General features: G+C 40.6%; 1 protein-coding gene across 2 annotated transcripts in view; it reads right to left on the bottom strand.

Moving 5' to 3' along the window:
- HTT (huntingtin) overlaps positions 1–18,419 on the bottom strand; it is a 206,597-nt gene that overhangs the window by 107,649 nt on the left and 80,529 nt on the right. For both annotated transcript variants that reach the window (XM_063603488.1, XM_003812979.6), the window contains exons 10-22: positions 17,808–17,855; positions 15,110–15,190; positions 13,134–13,474; positions 10,689–10,812; positions 10,313–10,431; positions 9,339–9,450; positions 8,961–9,098; positions 8,018–8,176; positions 7,827–7,924; positions 6,202–6,341; positions 4,758–4,821; positions 4,399–4,499; positions 215–361 (exon numbers count right to left, since the gene is read on the bottom strand). In XM_063603488.1, the coding sequence (XP_063459558.1) occupies positions 215–361; positions 4,399–4,499; positions 4,758–4,821; positions 6,202–6,341; positions 7,827–7,924; positions 8,018–8,176; positions 8,961–9,098; positions 9,339–9,450; positions 10,313–10,431; positions 10,689–10,812; positions 13,134–13,474; positions 15,110–15,190; positions 17,808–17,855 (1,672 nt within the window). The remainder of the gene's footprint in view (positions 1–214; positions 362–4,398; positions 4,500–4,757; positions 4,822–6,201; positions 6,342–7,826; positions 7,925–8,017; positions 8,177–8,960; positions 9,099–9,338; positions 9,451–10,312; positions 10,432–10,688; positions 10,813–13,133; positions 13,475–15,109; positions 15,191–17,807; positions 17,856–18,419) is intronic.

The following is an 18,419-nucleotide window of genomic DNA, read 5'->3' as shown; positions in this document are numbered from 1 at the left end:
GTCACAGCTGAGTGATTGTGGCAGAGCTTAAATACAGAGGTGGTGTGGTCAATGCTCAAAATGATAATATCCTATCAAAGGACTGACCTACGCTCAAACATCCTGAGCTAAAGCTTTTTTCTAGAAAATAAAATGTTTTCAATTAAAGCCTAAAGAAAGGCATCAGGAAAGGGCATTTTCCCGACAATGTGAAGACGCCACTGGGTCAGCATACCTGGTTATTGTGCTGACGGAGAAATGAGATGGAGGCTGCGTCTCATGCATGAGAAGTTTCAGGTAAACACTGCTTTGATCTCTTGCCACGGCCACTACTGGATCAGCTTGTCCTTGGTCACATTTATAAAACAGCTTTGGGACAAGCCTAACACAAAAGTAAGGTTAATTTGCTTCAGAAAGTAGATGAAACTCACCTGTGATAGACCACCCTTCACCCTGCAGATGGCTAAGCCAACACCTCTGGTTACCAGTGGACACCACTTCTCGCCCCCTTTCTCAGGTGGCGTTCTTCAAGCACGTGACAGCGTTGTCTCCAATCTCAGGGTCACTCTCTCATGCACCCACTCGGACATAACTGGGTGCTGTACTTTCTTTTTTTCTTTTTTTTTTTTTTGAGACAGAATGTCACTCTGTGGCCCAGGCCGGAGTACAATGGTGCGATCTCGGCTCACTGCAACCTCTGCCGTCCAGGTTCAAGTGATTCTCCTGCCTCAGCCTCCTGAGTAGCTGGGATTACAGGCGCCTGCCACCGTGCCCAGCTAATTTTTGTAGTTTTAGTAGAGACAGGGTTTCATCACCTTGGCCCTTCTGATCAACATCAACAAGTGCTGAACAGTGTCTGTCCACAGAGTACTGAGCACAGAGCAGGTCTGAATGCCAGCTGCATTCCTTAGGCACTTTTGCAATTTTGTCTGCAAAATTGTCCCAAACACTCCCAGATGGCAAAGCTTAAGCTGAGATTCCTAACAAATCTAAACTGAATTCAAATGGAGAATATGGGTAACATTTTCCTACAAAAACAAAAGGGTTCATATCTGCCATCAACACTCAGTAATACTTTTAGAAACAATCAACTATTTTATCATATTGGTCTGCAAGCCCCATTATCTTTAATTAAAGTCTCTTTCCTCATGGAGACTTGATCATGAGTAGAATTTTTTCTAGAATATAAGAAGTAACTACTGGCTGGGTACGGTGGCTCACGCCTGTAATCCCAGCACTTTGGGAGGCCGAGACAAGGGGACCGCTTGAGGCCAGGAGTTCAAGATCAGCCCGGCCAACATGGCAAAACCCCATCTCTACTAAAGATACAAAAATTAGCCGGGCATGGTGGCACACTCCTGTAATCCCAGCTACTTGGGAGGCTGAGGCAGGAAAATCGCTTGAACCCAGGAGGCAATAGTTGCAATGAGCCAAGATTCCACCACTGCATTCCTGCCTGAGTGACAGAGCGAGACTCTGTCTCCACAAACAAACAAATAAAAAGAAGTTGCTATCATTTGCAGAAAATGGTAAAGCTGAGAAATCTCTGAATAGGCAAGTCATATAAACCTATTAAGTAAATGAAAAGAGTGTCTCACAAGTAATCAAAGAAATGCAAATTACAATGATGAAAATGAAAAATATGCACCAAAATGTAACTTTGGTTTTCTTTCAGTAGTTTGATTACAAAGATTATTTCCTTTTTTTATATTTTCCTTAAATTCTGTTCATTAAACATGTATTACTTTCAAAAGAAGGTAAGTTATTTTAAAAAGAAATATCAGCCGGGTGTGGTAGCTCACGCCTGTAATCCCAGCACTTTGGAAGGTCAAGGCAGGTGGATCACTTGAGGTCAGGAGTTTGAGACCAGTCTGGCCAACATGGTGAAACCCCATCTCTACCAAAAAATACAAAAATTAGCTGGCAGTGGTGGCCCTCGCCTGTAATTCCAGCTTCTTGGGAGGCTGACGTGGGAATCACTTGAACCTGGGAGGCAGAGACTGCAGTGAGCCGAGATCGCACCACCACACTCCAGCCTGGGCATCATAGAATGAGACCCTATCTCAAAAAAAATAAATAAAGAGAAGTATCAACTTCTGCCCAAAAAACTGATACATATTTAACTTTTTTTGAAATATTTGTACTGGTGAGAAGAATCAGGCACAATCACATTCTGGTAGTGGGAGTATACTTTGGCATGTTTCTGCTATATGTTCACAGAAGTGGGAGGTGAGCTGTGGGTACACAAGGGCATACAGTGTGGTATAATGGACATTGGAGACTCACAGGGCGGAAGGCTGGAAGGTGAGGGACAAAAAACTACATATTGGGTACAAGGTACACTACTCGGGTGACAGGTGTACTAAAATCTCAGACTTCACCATGTAACCAAAATTCAGCCATGTAACCAAAAACCACTTGTACCCCAAAAACCATTGAAATTTTAAAAAATGTGTATATGTAGAAAGAAACGAAGGAAGGAAGGAAGGAAGGAAGGAAGGAAGGAAGGCGGGCAGGCAGGAAGGAAGGCAGGCAGGCAGGCAGGCAGGCGGGAAGGGAAAGGGAAAGGGAGAGGGAAGTGGGGAAGGGAGGGAAGTGGGGAAGGGAGGGAAGGCGGGAAGGGAGGGAAGGCGGGAAGGGAGGGAGGAAGGGAGGAAGGAAAGAAGGAAGGAAGGAACAATGGTATGTTTTTGAAGAGCAGTTTTGCAGTAAGTACCAAAATTATTTAAAAATCCACTTCTAGATGATCTACTCAAGAGAAATGAAAACATGTCTACACAAAATCTTGCAGGCAAATGTTCACAGTACCATAATTCATAAATTAGCCAAAATGTGAACTCTATAATATCCATCTGATGGATAGATAAAATATGGTATTATTCATATAATAGAATACTTTCACCAATAAAAATGAACAAACTACTGATACATGCTACAACAAGAACCAATCTCACAATTAAGTAAAAGAAGCCAAATGCAAAAGTCCATCTATACTATGACCCCAGTACTATAAAATGTCCAGAAAATACAAATCTTTGTTTGTTTTGAGACAGAGTCTCTCTCTGTTGCCCAGGTTGGAATGCAGTGGAATGATCTCTGCTCACTGCAACCTCCGCCTCCCAGATTCAAGTGATTCTCCTGCCTCAGCCTCCCGAGTAGCTGGGATTACAGGCGTGTGCCACCACATCCGACTAATTTTTGTATTTTTAGTAGAGACAAGGTTTCACCATGTTGGCCAGGCTGGTCTCGAACTCCTGACCTCAAGTGATCCACCCACCTCGGCCTCCCAAAGTGCTGGGATTACAGGCGTGAGCGCCTGGAGAAAACACAAATGTTAAGGGACAGAAAATAGATGAGTGGCTGCCTAGGAGTGGGGGCAGGAACCGGAGGTTACAGCAAATGGGCACAAGGATACATTTGGGGTGACAGAAATGTGATAAAATTGGAGTTTACTATACACTCAAAATGAGTACATTTCAAGAAATGTAAATTATAACCTCCATAAAGCTATTAGAAGATTTGTTTTAAATTTAAAGCCTGGCCAGGCGCCATGGCTCACGCCTGTAATCCCAGCACTTTGGGAGGCCAATGCAGGTGGATCACAGGGTCAGAGTTCGAGACCAGCCTGGCCAATATGGTGAAACCCTGTCTCTACTAAAAATACAAAAATTAACTGGGCGTGGTGGTGTGCCCCTGTAATCCCAGCTACTCGGGAGGCTGAGGCAGGAGAATCGCTTGAACCAGGGAGACAGAGGTTGCAGTGAGCCGAGATAGCGCCTGGACAACAGAGCAAGACTCTGTCTCAAAAAAAAAAAAAAAAAAAAAAAAATTCAAAGCCGGGCCTGGTAACTCAGCTTGCAGGAATTCTCAGAAAAAGAAAACTATACACAAACATTTATGTATAATAGTCAATTGCCAAAAAAATTATATAAAATTTTATCACAACCACATAGTAAAACAACGACCCATAACTAAAATTACTGTTTCATAACAGGAAAATGCTAATAAAATATTAAGTGAAAATTGTCAGATTACAAAATTGCATGTAATTTTGACCTGATTTTGAACAAGAAACTCAAAGAGTATACAGCAAAATATTAACAGTGATTACCTCCAGGTGGCAGCAGAATTGAAGGTTATTTTTTTTTCTCCTTAGTACTATTCTCTATAGTCCAAAATTTTTACAGTGAAAGTGCATTACTTTTTACAATGGATAGTTAGTATTTTGTTGTTTTTTTAATTATAATTTTAGACTTTTTTGGATTTTTTTTTCATTATAGTTTAAGAATAGAATGGCTGAAATGAGCTCAGATTCAGGAATACTGCTCTACATCCTTTGAATTCTTCCCTCTCTTTCCATTCTCGTATCTTTCAGTACTTCAACCAAAAAAGGAAAAGAGATAAAATACTGGTAAATACCTAATTAATGATGCCGCGGCAACATGTCGCACCCTGGGGTCTTCATCTCCAAGCAAATGGATGACAACATTATTGAGCACTCGTTCTTGCAGTTTCAAAAGCTTTAGAGAGAAGGATAATAAAAATAAACATAATCTTGTATTTGACTAAATTTTAGGTAAGATATTTTGGAAAGCTAGTGAGAAAGAACTCAACATTACTAGACTTAAATCCATATGACACAATTATAACTTTCATGATATAAACCGTGAAATAAACATCTAAAACATGACGAATGCATTTAGAGAAATTCCACAAGGAAAGCCTCACTTTCACCTTCTTGAAGGTAAAACAGCATCTCACAAAAATAAACCGCTTACCCCTGTATAATGATGAGCCCCTCTGTGTAAGTTTTCTGCTTTTGCCTCCAAAAAGCTCACCAGCCTAACAAAAGAGCACATTTAACAATGAAATCATTTAGTTACTCAGTAAACACTTACCGCCAGCTTGCTCCAGAGCAGGCTCATCCAGGTGCCCTGGAAGGACCTTGGGCAGCACTTACTCAAAACAACAGAAAAGGCCAATGGCTTTAAATAAATAGAGGTGGCATTCCTCTCACAATTCCAGACTCAATAAGACAGTACTCAGTAAACTGTTTTTCTTTTTCTTCAAAATAAATACTATTTCAAAAGACTCTGTAAGTGCCCTATAAAATTGGCTCAAGCCACAGAAGGGGTGAGCTGGGCCCTCCATAACCTGCTATCTTGCAGCCCACTCACGCACGCTCAGCATCCCTATCTGTGGGTGGAGCCGAGAACAAGCCCAGATTTATAAACATTCTAAGGATTAAATGAAATAACCCACAAAGGCTCTATAAAAGGTGGCTTGGAAAAAAAAAAAAACCCTAAATTATAAAGGAAAATTTCCCTTCTAAAAGAAAGTACTGAAAGAAAACTTCTCCAGCCAAAACTTTACTCTTAGAAAATGAAAGTGCCAACACAGCTCATGTTTTTTTTTTTTTTTTTTTTTTTTTTTTTTGAGGCCGAGTCTCACTCTGTTGCCAGGCTGAAGTGCAATGGCCACAATCTTGGCTCACTGCAACCACAGCTCACGTTTTTTAATTGCAACAAAATATAAACCAGCTGTCTTACCTAGGTTCAGTATAATGAAGAGTATATTCTTTTTAAACAAGCAGAATTAATATAAGCTACATTTTTTTAAAAGTTTAAGACAAAGATGAAAAATTCTAAGCTCTTTTATTCCCACTATCCAGAATACTTAAATGACGAGGACTACCAAAAAAAAAAAAAATCTACTCTTCTACTTATATTTTAAAATTCTAGGCCAGGCACAGTGGCTCATGCCTGTAATCCCAGCACTTTGGGAGGCCAAGATTGGAGGATCAATCGAGCCCAGGAGTTTGAGACCAGCCTGGGCAACATAGCAAGACCCCATTTCTACAAAAAATATTAGCCAGTGTGACGGCACACACCTATTGTCCTAGCTAATCGGGAGGCTGAGGCAGGAGGACCACTTGAGTCCTAGAGTTCAAAGCTTCAGTGAGCTATGATTGTGCTACTGCATTCAAGCCTGGGCGACAGAGCAAGATCTTGTCTCCAAGTAAATAATAAAATAAAATAAAATTCCAAGCATAGGGCAAAGTTCAGCAAAAAGCCACTGGGAGGAGAAAATCACTGTCATCTACCTAAACCACTCAGATTTCTGATGGACAGGGTACTTGATAACATCATTCCTTGCATCAAGTGATCCCAGAACTTTCAATTGAGCTTAGTTCATGAAATCTAATGGATGTGACTCACTTACCTGAAGTCAATCTCCGCAAGGGTTTCCAGAAGCTCTGTCCTCACCAGCCAATAGGAACTGTTCCTCAGAGTCAGCACATCGATGATCAGCTGCAGTCCTAACTCACTGTAGCTGCTGCTGCAGAGACTCATGACACAGTGCTGGAACACAAGGTCCAAGGCAAGAGGACAGCAGGTTAGTCCCACTCAGTACCCACGTCTTGACGGTTTGAGAACCGTCACTCTTCAACACACAATGTTCTGGGTTTAACTGCAACCAGGATGTTGCACTTTTCCCACACCTCTCAAGAACATTGATTAAGAATACTTTATCTCAGTAAATACAAGCTTAAAACTAAATGTGTCCCTTTCACATAACTGGTTCTTTCTTCCTTCCATTTCTGCTTATGTCATGGTTTCAATTCTCAAACGGCAACTTCACAAACATTGATCAGTTACAGAGGGGCCTGCCGCACAGCCCCAACACCACTTCTAAATAAATCTCAGACCCAGGGGTAGGAACAAGGGACCTACACCAAGGACCACCCCACTATGTCACTATGTACTCCACAGCACGAGAGAACAGAACAGGCCCCTACTGCTGTACCCCTCCCCTGCAGCCCCAAGCACCCAGGGGCACCATCACATGCATGGCTGACATAAAGACCCCCAGCTAGCCACAAGATTGAGTTGTTAGCATGCTTCCTTCTGCTCAAAAAAGACACAACTGACTGAAAACCTGGAAACTAGAGAGAAATTACTGTCAGGCATGACATTTTAAAAGGGGGAGTTATCCCACAAATTTGACAATTGTAGGTTTTTTGCTTTGATTTTTACCAGTTAATTTTTACTCTTGTTGACTGGCCAGTTGTGACTTATGAGCCAGCTGGTATGGAAAGGTTCAACATGCTATCACTTAAAGAATTGAGCCTATTCCACTTTATACAGAAACAGAGGTTGAGTAAATAATCCCTAAGGCTCACTTTAACTCTTACCATACTATGGGCCTAGCACAGTGGTTTTTTTTTTTTTTTTAATTCAACTGATTATTATTACTACTATTTTTGAGACAGTCTCACTCTGTTGCCCAGGCTAGAGGGCAGTGGTGTAACCACGCCTTACTGCAGCCTTGATCTCTGGGGCTCAAGCAATCCCCCCTCCACCTCAGCTTCCCGAGTAGCTGAGACTACAGGTATGCACCACCATACCCAGCTACTTTTTTTTTTTTTTTTTTAATTTTCTGTAGGGACAGGGTAAACTATGTTGCCCATAGTCTTGAACTCCTGGGCTCAAGCAATCCTTCCACCTTGGCCTCCCAAAGTGCTCAGATTACAGGCGTGAGTCACCGTGCCCAGCATATTCAACAGACTTTACACTTAATGATAGGTTATTTCTAAATATATCCTTTAGGAAGAGGTCTATTTCAAACAAATATTCTGAGAATTAGAACTTAAACTGAAGTTTATGAAGCATTAACTTTACTGGCAACGTTTTCTTTCTAAAGCTGAGAGATGGATACATGGTGGGTATTACTGGTTACAGCTTTAGAGTGTATGGAAATATTTCCTATTAAGCTCCAATTTTAATTGTAGCAATGATAAAATGTCCACTAAGTGAAGAAATGGTTCCACAGAAGATTATGCTCACCCTCACAGCTGTACAAGCTAACTTGCAAGTAACAGAAGACTCATCCTTCAGTGTTTTCCGCAGCAAAGGAATGCAATCCGCCAAAGAAAATGTATTTCCTAACCAGAAGAACAAGCAACAAACATCATCATCTAAACTTAAACCTTAGTAAGCATATCTAGAAAAAACACAGCTGAAAAACTGGCCGTTACCTGTGAGGGTTCTAATGGTGCCCATCCAATCTCCCACGTGGAAGCGGGACCTGCTGAGGATGGAGCAGATGAGGGTCCCACAGAGAATGGCAGTGGCTCCTCGAACCTGTGGGTCTCCATGATCAATGTAGTTCAAGATGTCTGAGACATACTGTTCCTCTGTGGAGATAAATTGCTCAGCCATGGAACAATTCCCTACTATCAACTTTCTAACTCGAAACAAAAGCTTAATTCTCAGGAAAGAGAAAAAGAGGTGTGAAGAGAAGATCCAAATTCAGAAATGACTTCACTATAATAACCCTAAGTGATAAAAATAAAAAGTTTCAGGATTTAAGAATTAGAGATTCATCATATTGCCAATATGTCCTCAATACCACAGACTTTCTGGATTATAATTCTAGGTTGTCAGATAATAAATCTGATTAAAATTCCAGATTCCACTTAAAAAAGATTAGGAAAAACCCTATTACACACTTACCTCATATAAATTCAAAAACACAAGTGTACCCTCTCACCCAAAGAAAAAGAGAGAACGAGAAGGCTCCACAGTAAGCATGGGCGCGATGGAGACACGGGTCCACTGCTGCCTGAACCAGTCCTGGTTCCCACTCACCCTGAGTGTGAATGCCTGGCCTTGCTGAGTGCGACTCAGCGCCACTGTGACCAGGCACAATTTGTGCTTTAGGTTTAAATCTGATGTGTATATATGTTGGCTCTTACGTGCTGAGGTTTCTACTTTTTTCCTCTATGGGTTTCATCTAAAGGGAACCCATGAAACAAAGAACTTCACCATTCATGTGTTTTCTGAAGAGCTACAACGCAGGTCAAATATCCCAAATGAACTCAAAACACTTACTGCTCTGAAACTAAAATAGTCAATACTGAAATAGTTTTTACAATAATGATTAAATCTGAGAAAATAAGATGTGAACTTTTAACATACCAGGGTATTCCGTGGTGTCAAGAGGAACTTTATAGAGTTTGCTGAAGAAAGATTCCGGGTGGAGGGCCACAGCTGCTCCCACACAGCTGAGGGCCAGGGCCTTCACGCTGACCCTCACATCCCTGTCCGGAACCAGCACTGCCAAGAAATCACCCAAGCCATCTTCAGCCTCAAACAACAGATTGTTTTCAAATGAACAAAACCAGACCCAATAACCTACCTGCTCCCATCATTTCCTCCCTCCCCTCGGCTAGTGAAAACCAAACTCATCCTCAGATTCTACTTCCTCTGCTGCACACAAGGCAAAAACAGGCCACCAAGCTGACCTCTGAAACCTAGTTATTTCCTTCAACTGTGCACATCCCCTTTTGTACTCACCATTTTTTCCCCCTGTTAGCAAAAACGAAGCAGATAAAAGGCGGACACAATGGACAAGAGGTGCAGAGTCATCATCAGTGGACTGTCCAATGTCACCTTTGATGCGGCAAGGCTAGAAAGGAGACAATGACACTTGTTTGTCTCATACTCAACAATACATTCATGCATTAGTTCATTCAACAGATAGTTCTAGAGCAGCACTCATGCCAGGTGCTGGGGATAAAGAGATGCCCTGGTTTGTGCCCATATGCACACCTGACCTCACAGAGACCATGGCCAAGCAGAAACAGACAAGTCAGAGGCAGCAGGACACAGGGTCACAGGGCTGTGGCAGGGGATAAATGCAGCATGCAGGGAGGGTGGGCGTGGTAAGAAGGCAGTTGACACTAGGCATTCAGGAACGGCTGCTGTGGAAGCAAAGCATGAAAGGTCTTCTACAGGACAAGCAGAAGCTACTTGGGGAAAGGCAACAGCCTGGGGAAGCCCAAATCTAAGAGGAAGTGGGCCTGGTAGATAGGGAGATGCCAAAGGCTATAATTCTGATTAATGGGACGAACTGTGAAACGCTATTCCTTGTCCTTGAGGAATTAAAAGTGAAGACAGTTACATTTACATGTAAAAAGATAATATGAAGAGAGACTTTTAGAACAGTTCAGTAGAACCAAAACAAGAAACATTGCAGGCCATATGCAACCATCAAATGAATGATCCAAGAAATCAGACAAGGAAACATTCAGTACAGAATAGATTTGTCTGGGGCACACTCTCAAAGGAGGCAGAACTCAGGCAATTCTCAAGGCTGTGGGTAGTACCTGGAAAGGCAGAAAACAACAGGCCTGGGAAGAGCTGGTATTTAAAGGGGAAATTTAAAGGCCCAGGGATGGGAAAGCAATAAAGTAGACAGTAGCCAGGGCGATTTTAAATCCTCACACAAGCTCAGAAACACCAAGTCGTCTCAAGTCTATGTCCCTCACCTTGTTTTCTTGATCACCCGGTTCAGTAGCTTCATCTCTCAACACAAATTTATCAACACTGCTGTCAGAAGGCTGCCTGCTGTGACTCATGTTTTTCAATAAATGTGCCTGTTGAAGGGCTTTAAAAACAGAGAAATCAAGATTAAGTGACAAATTTCCACTTAAAATACAATTATACATTTATGCTAAGATAACTCAAAAGTATAAGATTTAGATCAAGAAAAAGTATGATTATTCCTCAATTGGTCATTTTCATCAGCTATTCAGAACTCAGAAAACAGTATCAAAGGATTTCTTCTTGGAAGCAAAGATATAATTAAGATGTCCAGGTCTGAATACAAACCACTTTGTAGCGCATCACCTGTAGTCCACATACCCATGGAAGAGTTCCTGAAGGCCTCCGAGGCTTCCTCAGGAAGAATACCTGTGGCTTCCTCATCCTCATCCTGGGACTGTCCAATCTGCAGGCCCAAATACTGGTTGTCGGTACCGTCTAACACCTAAATGGTTCAAGGGGGGCTGTGAGAATTTTGAAGTGTGATCACCAAGAGACAAGCCCTCCAAAATGGAAGTGCAACGAGGAAAGAGCACATTTTACACACAGAACACAAATGTACTCATCTGTCATTTATTTCAAGGCACAGAAATGCACGCATGGAAACTGCTAAGAGCTTACTGATCACTCATTCCCACTACATTATGAAAAGCACTATTAGCTCTAAAAACTCCAAAAAAATTTCAATGTGGACATTTCTTTTTAATATGAAAAAGAAAAAACCCATACAAAAATATTTGTCTTCACAAACAAATTTTACAGCAAGTTGGAAATATGAGGACAAAGCTTTTAGACAAAAACCTAACAATATAACAGGTTATCTCCTAAATTGCAAAGACTAAATCTACTAAATTTAGGGTATGGTATTTCATATGTTTAGCCATCAGCTTGGGGCATGATTCCACATCACAAGATGTTTCATGTCCACTTGAAATGTCCTGTGTAATTTACCTAAAAAAACTGAACAATGGACTACCAGCAAATTATTACCAAAATACTACTTTATTAAGTTTGTTAACTACTATACTATTAAGTAAAACACTCAATGATATGAATGTTTTAAATAAAAATTGGAATGTAAAAGCAACTCCATTTCTGGCTATTTAGCCAAAAAAATGGAAAGCAGAGTCTCCAGGAGCTATCTGTACACCCATGTTCATAACAGCTTGATTCACAATGGCTAAAACATGAAGCAATACAAGTGTCCATGGACAGAGGAGTGGAAAAGCAAAATGTGGCCTATCCATACAATGGAATAGTATTTGGCCTGAAACATTAGGAAGTTCTAACATAGGCTACAACATGCATGAGCTTTGGGGACATTATGCTAAGTAAAACAAATACTGTGTGACTCCTAAAGTATATGAGAACCTAAAGTAGTCAAATTCAGAGGACAGAAAGAAGAATCGTGGTTGCCAGGGACTTGGCAGGAAAGGAGGAATAGAGTTCAATGGGAACAGAGCTTCAGTGTTACATGATCAAAAGGTTACAGAGATGGGTGGTAGCAATGATTCCATGACATTATTTAAATGTATTTAATACCAGCGAACTGTATACGCAAAAAATGGTTAAGAACGTAAATTTTATGTTACACATATTTAACCACAGTTTTTAAAACTGAAAATAAAATGGAGTATAAAACTCAACATGGACTTGTAGCAAACATTATCAGACTATCCATGAGGGTTTCTTGTCCACTAACTTAGAGATGAGAGGTGCTTAAACCTATGCCGCTATCAAATGGGAAATGTTGTAAAAGTTTTTTGAAAAGTCAAAAGTTCTTAAAATAATGCACAGTATTAATCACATTTCATTAAGACCACAGATCTGTTTATAATAGGCTCCTTAAGGATTTTTAAAAATAATTATTTAACCAGGGCCCAACAAGGCCTTAAAAAATGTAAAATGCACTCAATTTTAGCAGAGTTCATACAATCAACTATTCCATTTTTTACCTCAGTGTTCAACACAAAAGACACTAAGTTGTTTCCTTCAGTGAAGGTATCAGATGAGGTCAAGCTCTCCATTAATGATCTAAGCTGCGCTGTCAATAGGGGTATTAGATAAGAAGAGAACAAGCAGGAGGGTTCAGGTCTGGGTCTCCAGGGAAGAACTCAAAAGATGGCAGGTGGCAGGGCCGGGCATGGTGGCTCACAACTATAATCCCAATACTTTAGGAGGCCAAGGTGGGTGGATCACATAAGGTAGGAGTTTGAGACCAGCCTGGCCAACATGGTGAAACCCTGTCTCTACTGAAAATACAAACATTAGCTGAGTGTGGTGGTGCCCACCTGTAATCCCAGCTACTCAGGAGGCTGAGGTGGCAGAATCGCTCGAGCCTGGGAGGCAGAAGTTGCAGTGAGCTGAGAACGAGCCACTGCACTTTATTTTTTTATTTTTATTTTTTGAAATGGAGTCTTGCTCTGTTGCCCGGGCTGGAGTGCAGTGTCACGATCTCGGCTCACTGCAACCTCTGCCTCCCAGGCTCAAGCAATTCTCCTGCCTCAGCCTCCCTAATAGCTGGGACTACAGACATGTGCCACCACGCCCAAGTAATTTTTGTATTTTTAGTAGAGACAGGGTTTCACCATGTTGGCCAGGCTGGTCTCGAACTCCTGATCTCAAGTGATCCACCTGCCTCAGTCTCCCAAAGTGCTGGGATTACAGGTATGAGCCCCTGTGCCCGGCCTCCACTGCACTATAGAATGAGACTCTGTCTCAAATAAAAAATAAAAAAAAAGATGTCAGGCCCCTCTGCCCACTTACAATTTCAGAACTGTCTGAAGGGGTAACAGCTGAATCAGGCCCTTCGGTGGTGGTCTGGGAGCTGTCGCTGATGGGCGAGGAGGCCTGGGTCCCATCATTCAGGTCCATGGCAGGGTCAGATGGGACGGCGCTGACCTGGCTGGAGCTGTGGCTCAAGATATCCTCCTCATCCCCATCAGTGGCAGAGCTTGTCAAGTCACAGCTGGCCAGATCCACTGAGTCCGCCTGCAGTGTGTGCTGTGACCGTGGCTGCTCTGTGATGATGTCATGACCTGCTGACCCTGGAGTGGAAACCCCTGAAGAAGCAGCCAGCTCTCCACTGATCTCATCCTTCACTGAGGCTGAAGACAGAGAAACACTCATTTGTCAAATGGCGAGAGAAAACATTCAATAGGGAATCACAGGCTTGCAAAATAACAAACAGTTCCACTGTTATCAAATGTTTCAGCTGCACAGCATCCTGAAGACGCTGAAATGCAGGACAGCAGTGCATCCTTCAAGCACCACTCACACTGCCTCCCACTACAGTACCCACCTTATAAAATAAGGCTTATCAGAAGGTAATATTCTCAAATGGTGTTTCACTGCAAAAACCGAAGTTCAAGTTCTTAACCGACTACTCCAAGCCTTAGCTGGAGCAATATATAAAGACATTTGTAATTAAGGGGCAGCCTAGTCAGGGGCGCAAAGCTAGGCGGTCACAGACACGCAGGTCCTCTAAGCAAGCAGCGGTCAGAAACAACTGTCAACTCATCTCTCTGGGGTGGGCTTGCCTTCCTCCAAGCCACATTCAAGATCTCGACTCCAGTCCTATTCTCCTGGAAGATAAACCTGTAACACATTTTCCTAGTTGACTTTCTAAATTACCATTTAAAAACAAAAAAGGCTATATAAAAATTATGGCAAAAAGGTCGACATGAAGCTGTTGGCAGTGGTCACTCCTGGGGCAGTTGGGTTGGTAAGCATGTGAGCTTTATAGTATCCAGATTGCTGTGATGTTTTATTGTTGTTTAATTTGTGTAATCAAAAAAAATCTATTTTTATTTTGTAAATAAATAATTACTACTAGAATTATTCAGATTTTCCTCTCTAAATATTTAAGTCTTACTTTCAGTTATAGCTAAAATATTCTTTTAGATAGGATTATACAACCAAAACCACCCTCATATAATCCAGTTATTAGTACCTTAAGTTAATCCTCATCTTTTATAAAGTACACAGAGAATTTCATTAGATAAGTATCTGTAACTGGCCGGGCATAGTGGCTCACTCCTGTAATCCCAGCACTGTGGGAGGCTGAGGCAGGCAGATCACCTGAGGTCAGGAGTTCAAAACCAGCCTGGCCAACATGGCAAAACCCCATCTCCACAAAAAAATACAAAAATTAGCCAAGCGTGGTGGCAGGCACCTGTAGTCCCAGCTACTTGGGAGGCTGAGGCAGGAGAATCACTGGAACCCAGAAGGCGGAGGCTGCAGTGCACCAAGAGCACACCACTGCACTCCAGTGACACTGGGTATCTGCACTGAGTGACAGTGTGAGACTCTATCTCAAAAAAAAAAAAAAAGATAACTATCTGTAAACAAAGGCAGATTCTTTCAAGTTAAACTATCCATAGGCAATTTTTCATCCCATAATTTTTCATCCCATTTCCCAACCCCCAGCATAACCCATCCAACTCATGAGATGTTTCGACCTGCCATCCCCTACTCACAAAGCCCTATGCTCAAGCCATAAACCTAATTTTAAAACAGCCTAAACCACGGAAAACAACAAATATATGATGCAAACACCACAGACACACAAGCTTCAGAGTAAGCATTATAAAAGAAGCCCGAATATGCCCCATTTAAGCAACCTGGCTCCACTGCTGCCCCCAGTCGTGCTGTCCACCAGGTGCAGGGGGACGGGCAGGAAGGGCAAGGGGTGGATGGCAGACAGTGAAGGTCCACACCAGCGGCTAACTAGTGAGAATTACCTGTTAAGGCAGAGCTGCTGACATCCGATCTCGATTCAGAGTCATCCTCCAAGGCTTCTTCTTCTCCTAAGAGCACTTTGCCTAGTAAATAATGTACCAACATTCCTTTTAGTTTGCTAAAAATAAGGACTTCAAAATTAAGTAAATGCACTCTAAAATGAAACTCATAAGAATATTTAATTTACTCTAATATAATCATCATATATAAGTATTTTTATACCTCCACAGTTTTAAACACAAAGAATGTAGAGATGTTATGTTTAGAATGCTATTAAAGTCAATAAACCTATATGGAAAAAGTTAAAAGCAATGATTCTCAAACTATACCACAAAACATTTTAATAATTAATATTTATTGATTTGGATTATTAAATAATCTATATTACTACTTAAACTTAAAAATGGTAAGTTATAACTGTAAAGATCCAATGCTATTGGCCTTTGAAATATTCATGTCACAGCTCCAATGACACACCAGAATTTATAATAAAACTCTAATACCTAAAAGTCACTTTCATTTTATTATCTTTTAATTTTCTGGACTTTATGATTAACAATCAGAACTTAAGCATTATATGGTCTGGAAGGATGAAATAATACTTCATTTGAAAGTTCTAAAAATACATTTTATTGTTCATCTTCAGAATTACATTAATGAGAACAAATGAAACCAACAGTCTAATATGATTTAAAACGGAACTCATTAAATCTTTGTGGCTACATCACATATGAGTGTCATTAAATGACACTATCAAAATAATTATTGGGAATTTCTAATTTCTGCTCTTCAAAGAAAAAGTCAGAAGTATGATAACTTCCATAAACTTACAATGATGTGAGATTAAAAGTGAAAAAATGAGGAAAGGAAACCCAAAATCTACATGGAATTAACACAGCAACTTGGCCTATCTACTAAATAATAGGAAACTTTATTACAAAATAAGTTCTTTACCTTGAGAAATCAAATAAAATGCCAAAAAGGTGAATTCAGATCTTAACAAAAGCCATCTCTATCTTCCCAATCAGTGGTTTGCAAATATGTTCCATAGAGCCGTCCCCAGGGTAATTTCCTCAAAGGCACAAGAGCTAGGCTGCCACCAGAAGAGAGGCTCCAGGACACCCCCACCACTTTCACCCTAATCCTATATCCAACACAACTCTACCTTCATCTGTCTTATAATTTGGGCAGATTTCACTTAAAAAGGATTTTCCAGCTATAACAAAAGAGTTTGAAGACACAGCTCTAAATGGGGGAAAGATACCAAAAAGGCTTAAAAGAGACAGGATATATCCCACGTCCCAGCCAGAAGAGGATAAACTCATCTCAGCAATGTGAATCAGTCATCTTCGTTTTCACTGCCACTGGAAAAAGCGACTAAGAAACAAACAAGTGTCAGAGTAACTTAGTCACGCGTCCAAAAATCTCTCCTAATTCAAGAATATAGAGATTAATTTTTCCTAGAATCCTTTTGGCTTCTAAACAATGTTTCACTAAAATCTCAAACTTGATTAAGTATCTCATACTATGATGACGCAAGTATTATAGATTCCAAGTTCTCTTAAGAAATGTTTACTTAATTCAATGAAGGCTAGAATGTTATTCCTGTTAAGATCCCATTTAATACTGCAAATAATATTAGGCATTAGGCTCTCAATTAAATACTCAAATCATGACACAAAAAAGGATCAGTCTTTTAAGATTTCAAAATAGAAAGTGACAGCAATTTTTTTCCTATGCAAATCCACACTGGAAAAGAAAATAACTGGCATTGCAAAAGATAATGTGTACCAAAACTAGCAGATTATATCACAAACACTTTAATAAAAGTTAAGTTTTATCAGAACATTCTGATATGTACAAAGTTAAATATGGCTGAAAAATGATAACCAGGTCCAAATTAAAATAACCCAACAAAGGAAACTTTTTTTTTTTTTTTAAGACACAAGGTCTCATTCTGTTGCCTAGGCTGGAGTGCAGTGGCATGACTACAGCTCACTGTGACCTCAAACTCCTGGGCTCAAACAATCCTCTTGCCTCAGCCCCCTGAGCAGCAGCTGAGGCTACAGGCACATGCCACATGAGTGGCTGTTTTTTTGTTTTGTTTTTGTTTTGGTAGAGACCGGGTCTCACTATGTTGACCAGGCTGGAAAAGAAGCTACTTAATAATATTCCTGACTAATACTAAATAAAATTTACTGAGAAGGTAAGTTAACTCACAAAATATAACAATACATTCCCTAAGGCAGGTATGGGCAAACTACAGCCTGTCTGTTTCTGTAAGTAAAGTTCTACTGGAACATAGCTGGCCAGTAGCTCATGTCTTTACAACTGCATTCCTGTCACAGGGCAGAGCTGAATGTTGCAAAAGAGACCATATGGCCCATAAAGCTAAGATGTTTACACTCTGTCCCTTTACAGAAAAAGTCTGCTGACCCCAAACATTAGAAATTTATGATGCGTTCAAAATTTATGACAAAGCAATTCTGATATGAAAGTAATTTTTAAAAGCCACCCTACAAAACTATTCAGGCCTGGTTATCAGATTCCAGCAACATTCACACATATAATCACTCGTCTGAGAAGAGATATACACAGAGTCCAATACAGTATTACAAGAAATACAAGATACATTACATTACAGAAATACAAGAAAATCAGTAAGATTCAACACAAGACTCTGATTTCTGAAATAATCACCTTTTTGTTTTCTTGAAAGGACAGGGCTGCATGAGGAACCCCCTCCAGCTGCAAATCACAGAAAGTGACAGATAAAGTAACAAGCTGATAAAATCTAGAAAAAATGTGAAAATCTTCAAACAGCTTGATTCAACTTTAAAACTAGAGAAAATGTGAACGTATTTCCACAGGAAACACTTAACATCGCAGTTCAACATTTTAATTTCAATATGAAAATTACATTAACATTCAAATATATAGTTCTAAAGATATGACCTAAGAAATCAAAAAAGCTAAGATAAATTGCATTTTAAAAGCCAAATTAAAAGTATTAGAAATCTCAGATTATTTAGTTGACTAACAGTCAAGTATAACTTTTCATTAGCGATGGGTATTTCCACTCATTATTTGTAAGGCATGCATTCCCTACAGAAAAAAATTCTTCCGTGTAAAGGACAGGAAACAAGGCAGATTAACATTTCCTGCTCATGGTTCTGGTTTATGTTCACACAAGGCAGCAATAAGACTTCAGTCAGATTCTCTCTAATGTGGAGGCTGTGAGTAAAGGCCACGCTGCACACACAGTGTGCACTACACCGACCATGTTGCAGTGGCTTAGGAGAGGCCGGAGAC

The sequence above is a fragment of the Pan paniscus genome, chromosome 3, assembly GCF_029289425.2.
Source record: "Pan paniscus chromosome 3, NHGRI_mPanPan1-v2.0_pri, whole genome shotgun sequence".
In the NCBI taxonomy this organism is placed as follows: Eukaryota; Metazoa; Chordata; class Mammalia; order Primates; family Hominidae; genus Pan; species Pan paniscus.
The sequence above is the reverse complement of the archived record's forward strand: the minus strand, read 5'-3'. Positions and strand labels throughout refer to the sequence as shown.